This window comes from Maniola jurtina, chromosome 10 (assembly GCF_905333055.1).
Source record: "Maniola jurtina chromosome 10, ilManJurt1.1, whole genome shotgun sequence".
NCBI lineage: Eukaryota > Metazoa > Arthropoda > Insecta > Lepidoptera > Nymphalidae > Maniola > Maniola jurtina.
Window position 1 is genome coordinate 12410182 of NC_060038.1, and position 6196 is coordinate 12416377.

The 6196-nt window shown below is 36.7% G+C and overlaps 1 protein-coding gene across 2 annotated transcripts in view; it reads left to right on the forward strand.

Moving 5' to 3' along the window:
- Positions 1 to 5634, forward strand: part of LOC123868946 (protein tramtrack, beta isoform-like) — a 451090-nt gene extending 445456 nt beyond the window's left edge. Inside the window, exons 5-6 of one of the 2 annotated variants that reach the window (XM_045911645.1) lie at positions 4827 to 4895; positions 5000 to 5634. In XM_045911645.1, coding sequence (XP_045767601.1) covers positions 4827 to 4895; positions 5000 to 5619 — 689 coding nt within the window. In that variant the 3' untranslated portion in view covers positions 5620 to 5634. The remainder of the gene's footprint in view (positions 1 to 4826; positions 4896 to 4999) is intronic. The other variant, XM_045911646.1, reaches the window with a different exon arrangement.
- Positions 5635 to 6196: the final 562 nt, after the last annotated feature.

Genomic DNA, 6196 nt, shown 5'->3' on the forward strand with positions numbered 1-6196 from the left:
CGACAGTAGGTTTCTTTTAATTCCTATACGCCCACGGAAGGATTCTTAAAATTTTCACCCCCTAAGGGGTGTACCGCGTATGTAAAGTTATTCAAGACATTTTCAAGTTATATCTATGAAAATTGTTATTTAGGCATTCAGGTAAATAAGAAGAAGTAGGCACATGTTTCAGGATTTTTGGAAATACCACCCTCTTACCGATTTTCAAAATTAACTATCGTGCGAGCAACAACAACTTTCGAACAAGTCATTTTCAAGTTAGATCTATGAAAATAGGTATTAGATCATTCGGGTAAATATGAAGAAGTTGTTAGGTACGTGTTTCAGGATTTTTGGAAATACGGGTGGTATTTACAGATTTTCAAAAATTACTCTCGTGCGAAGCCGGGTCAGTTAGTTATTTATGAGATTTAATTTTTTACAGCTACCTTCGTCAGTTCGCAGAGAGGTAGAACAATGATCAGTTTAGGAGGCTACACGTTTTACAACAAGAAAACCAACCACGGGCTCAACATCAAGAAGCGATGGGTCTGCTCCACCCACTTCTACAGGGGTTGTCGTGCGGTCATATACACCGTAGATGATACTATAGTTAGGGTGAATAACCAGCATTTACACCAACCTACATCCAGCCAGCACAAAACGAATCAGATGTAAAGAAGAGTATCTGCATCCCTTTCTTTTTAATTTTGCTAGAAAAGGATAGAATATGAATTTTATATCAACAACTTAAAATTTTAATACTACCATACATAAAAACTTGTTTTTTGTTTTACACAAACACTTCTTTTATTTAGTACTAGCGACCCACCCCGGCTTCTTACGGGTAGTTTATTACAATTTTCGTAGGGATCTCTAATTTCTTTGGAAATCAAATATAGCCTATGCCACTCAGGAATAATGTAGCTTTCTATTAGTTAAAGAGAGTTCAAAATTGGTTCGGTAGATCCAGAGAATACCTCCTACAAACATACATACAAACTTTGCTTCTTTATAATATTAGCACCTATAGAAAACATCAAAATGTAGAAGATTAACATATTTTCTTCGTTTTTCTGAAGTAATTTTAAGCGAGTCTTTAGCATGCTTGTTTATATCAAATAGGTCTTTTTGAAAAAGCGCTATTGCATTTATATGGCAATATTTTTTTTTCGAAAATATATACCTACTGTTATTTATCTTAATTTATTATGGCATCTTATTTTATTTTCCAGCAACGTTCATAAGATCTAGAAGAGGCAGGGCCTTGATCATGTTGGGGGGCTATACATTCTACCACAAGAAGGATACCGCTGGTAAAATAAAGAAAAGATGGCTCTGTTCAACGAACTTCCGATGGGGATGCAAAGCCGTGGTGTATACAGTGGAGGATATCATTGTTTTTGTGAAAAATGAACACAATCACGAACCAAAGAGCTATCATTTTATGTAACTGAGCACTTGTTAAGTGGGCTCTACATTCGCGGCGCGAACGGCCGCGAAAGTCCGCGACAATTGCGAATCACGAGTGTACAATGACCTTCTAAACAAAGTTTTAGAAAGTCATTGCGAGTGTAGATGTTGTTCACGCCTTCGCGTTCGCGCTTCGCACCATTCCTGATCAGTGTCAACTTTTGGTCCGCGACAAAGGGATTCGTCCATAGTCACGAACAAGACTGTGAAGATTTGCTAGTGTAGAAGGACACAGTTCACGCGTGGATCGCGGCATACATTCACGGCGTGAAATAACGGCGCGACTTCACGTGCGAGTGTAGAGCCGGCTTTACACTAAAGAACGTCACATATCGACAATAAAGTTCTAACGGCGGCTAATTTTGGCGGGTTTCACATTTGCCATTTGATGAAGATAGTTCACCCGCTTTCATTCGATCAATCAGAATTAGTTTCGTCAATAACTTCATATTAAATCCTTTTTCAAAATATTTATACATCAAGGGTTGCAAACGAATATTTTATACAGTTTTATTATTCTCCTGTAAAGTAGACTTTTTTGACTTACGCACTGTTAGAACTTCGCTGACGATATACAATCCACTTTCATTTTTAACCTGCGTCTGTTGTTAATAATATAAATTTTATTGTAAATAACACTCGTCTATATTTAATTATCACCATCATTATTATCAACTTGACTACAATTTCGAGTGCAAAGCTTTCAACGATTACTGGGTGGCGTGGGACATTGAGCATTAGACATGATTTTCGTCTTGCTCACATGTTCATTTTTAGGCCCACTTGTTGAGAAACTCTGCTAAGGGCATTGAGGTCTTTCAGAGTCTCTGCAATAAAGACTAAGTCATGGGCAACCCAAAGGTGAGTGGTACACTCGCTGTTGAAGTTGATGCCAAGTCCGTTCCAATCCAGAAGCTTAAAACAGTGGTAGGTCAAGAGTTTCTAAGATATATTATCATTCGTGCATTAAATAGGTTAATGCTCACAGTATTTGAGACTGACCAGCCGATCAGGCTAACGCGTGGCGTAAATTGTACAGTGCAATATTATTTTGGAAGGCTAATGCTTATGCATTTAATAGACCTAATCCTACGATATACCTACTTGAATGTTTGGCTTTCAAATTCTTAAATTATGTCATGTAAAATTTTAGAATTATGCTTTCTATAATGCTTGTTTTATGCGCGGAAAGAGAACTTCCGTGCCAAATAGAGCCTCAATAGCTCAACGGTTGAGGAGCGGACTGAATTCCGAAAGGTCGGCGGTTCAAACCCCACCCGTTGCACTATTGTCGTTCCTACTCCTAACACAGCTTTGCGTTTAATTGGAGGGGAAAGGGGAATATTAATCATGATTAGCATGGCTAATAATCTTTAAAAAAATTAAAAAATCATACTTCTAGAGTCTAGACCCACCGGTTTAAGTTGTCAGTCAGTCATTATTAATTAGATAGGTATATTTAGCATTTCTTTCATGTTTGTTACAGCCGTGTTCGTAACATCAAACCGAGGCAACACAATGATCAGAATAGGTGGTTATACGTTTTCATACAAAAAGGACTCGAGGAGAAACGTAGAGGAAAAAAAGCGTTGGGTGTGTTCCTCCCACTTCTGCTTAGGGTGCAAAGCTGTTGTTTACACTGTGGAGGATACGATAGTCAGCATCAAAAATACACATTCTCACGAACCAAAGCGGAGGACTCGCCTTGATTACAGTTATTGAATTGTTAGATAATAATATAGAAAATATATTGCGAAACAGGTAAAAAATATTATTATATAAAGAATAAAGTATTTTTTTGGTTAAGTATGTTTTATTGCTACTGTCCCTGCACCTGATCTCTTTCTTGAATTCCGCGGATACGTACGAAGTGATTTGGCTCCTCATTTCTATTTCAAAACACTAGGATTTGGTAAACCCTTCCAGCGTCAGTTTTTCCCTCTGAATTTAATATGGATATCGCGCGCTCCATCTTAGGCTGCATCATCACTTGCCACCAAGTCTGATTGTAGTCAAGCGGTAATCTATAAATTAAAAAAAAATCCTTAGTGACAAAGTTGCGTCAAAGCAACCGGCTGAGCTTTCAGTGGCCCACTGAATGGTATACTTAGTTGTAACGTATACTTATTGTAACTTTTTATGATTTGAAAAAAGCAACTGTTGAGTTTCTTGCCGGCTCCTCTCAATAGAATCTGCATTCCAAACCGATGGTAGAGTCATAGACGTAGCATAAGATACACAAGTAATTATCCTACACTAGCCGATGCCCGCGACTTCGCCCGCGTGGATTTAGGTTTTTCGAAATCCCGTGGGAACTCTTTGGTTTTCCGGGATAAAAAGTAGCCTATGTGCTAATCCAGTATATTATCTATCTCCTTTCCAAATTTCAGCCAAATCCGTCCAGTAGTTTTTGTGTGAAGGAGTAACAAACATACACACACAAACTTTCGCCTTTATAATATTAGTGTGATGAAACAAATAAATTTAGATTTTTCCGATAGTGTCGGATTGCCATGCCATTGTACTGTGAGAATGAGGAAATTAAGAGTTTGCGCACTATATGTCCTAGCTCCTCTCAATAGAATCTGCATTACAAACCGATGGTAGAGTCATAAACGTAGCATAAGATACACAAGTAATTATCCTACATGAAACAAATAAACTTAGATTTTTCCGATAGTGTCGGATTGCCATCCCATTGTACTGTGAGATTGAGGAAATTAAGAGTTTGCGCACTATATGTAGTTGGCAAGTATGTGTTAAAATTGGCTATCTTGGCTGAAATTCGCTCGGCAGGACATTATTAAAAAATAAAATTTCAGTTACAGAAAAATACCCATATATGATCGAGACGTCAGTCAGAGGGTATCCTATAATAACACTAGGAGGGTTTCGGTATTCCAAAAGATATGTATCGAGAGACAGTTCACCACCAAAGATTCGATGGCGATGCTCTACGCATCACAGTCTGAAATGCAAAGCCTATATAATCACTGTCAATAGTATAATAATTGTACTGTATGAAGATCACAATCATAAACCGGTTGTTTAAAATTGTGATTGAATGTCCCATGTACCTACCTGTAATATTATATCATGATCTCTTTTCTAGTGTACCTAGTAATATAAATATTATCTATCTACTGAATAGTATAAGAAAATTATACGAAGTATAAACAATTTATGTTTAAAAAGTAGGTAATTAAAGATTGTGGTCTGTGTTGCGTTCTTTATTTTACAACCTCATTGTTCATAATTTAGTTATAAGTAAATATATTTTCAACCCTTTACAGCTTCTAATTCTAGTTAGAAATACAAATCGTTAACATTTCCATACATTCATACATATCGTTAACATTGGTATGTGTTTTCAGAGAAAGGTGACAATCAAGAAACTTCGGAGCCAGTTAAAGATGTTCTAATGAAAGACGTAAATCACGAAGGTAACCAGCAAAATATATCAAGTATTACAATGCATATTTACTATCCAAAGCTTTCACAAAATTCGTTGGCAGTTTTATTTATTCACAATTATATGCTGTTTCAGAGAAAGATAATAATCAAGAACCTTCGGAGCCAGTGAAAGATATGTATCAAGAAACTACAACCGAAACGAGTAAAGAACCATCCAAACCAGTTGCAGATGAACTACAAGTGCAACAAAAAGATGCTGATAAGAAAAAGAATGAAGACACGGATAAAGTACCAGTGAAAGACTACAGCCAAGAAGCTGGTAAAAAGAAAGAAGGTAAAATTAAGAAGGAAGCTAAGAAGCAAGTTAAATACATCGTTTTAGGCGAGAAAACTAGACAGCAAGTATCTTCAGGGGAAGCTGCTGGTAAACATGTTCTTTTAGAAGTCGTCGCTAACAAGAAAGTTGCTACGAAGGAAGCTGGTGTTCAAGCAGTTTTGGAGGCAACAGATGTTGGCAAAGTACTTGGGGAGAGAGCGACTTTACAAGATAAAACATTTTTCCACACCTTGCAAGTGTCTCCAAAATGGAAGAACTGCACTGTATGTTACAAGGAGCTCCGGACTTTGATGTCAGCTAAAGCCGCGGATAAGAGAGTCAAAAGGACCCCGACTGTCTGCGTTGAGTGCAACAAAGTTATGTGCTCTTATTGTTTCAACATAACGCATCCTATTGATAAGCCACCAACCTTTTAATTAAATATTATTTATTAATCTTAAGCTATTCATTGAAATGTATTAATCAATAATAATATTAGATATAATGCATACATTTTGAGAACACACTCGCCTTTGCATAATGTATCAACTATCATGTCATCATAAGTATAAATTAAAAATTTATAACACCCCCGACAAGTGAAGGTTACAGTGATAACTAGAAAAGAGCTGATAACTTTCCTTTTCATCATCAAGCCACCTTTCAAACAAAAAACTAAATTAAAATCGGTTCATTAGTTAGTAAGTTAGGAGTTACAATGCCACAGACAGATACACAGATACACACGTCAAATTTATAACACCCCTCTTTTAGGGTCGGGGGTTAAAAAGTAGATAACATAAAAGTGTAGAAAACAGTTGATACATAGAGCTAATATTGTTTACCCTACGACAAACGACACTGTTATAAAAGGCCTACTTTTCAGATGGAGCATTTTGCAAGTACCTTACCATAAAGTAGTAGTTATTATCAAAAACATTGAAATTTTGAAAAATTGATTATCACACTTCACACACAAAGTTTATGTGTGTGTGTGTGTGTGTGTGTATGTGT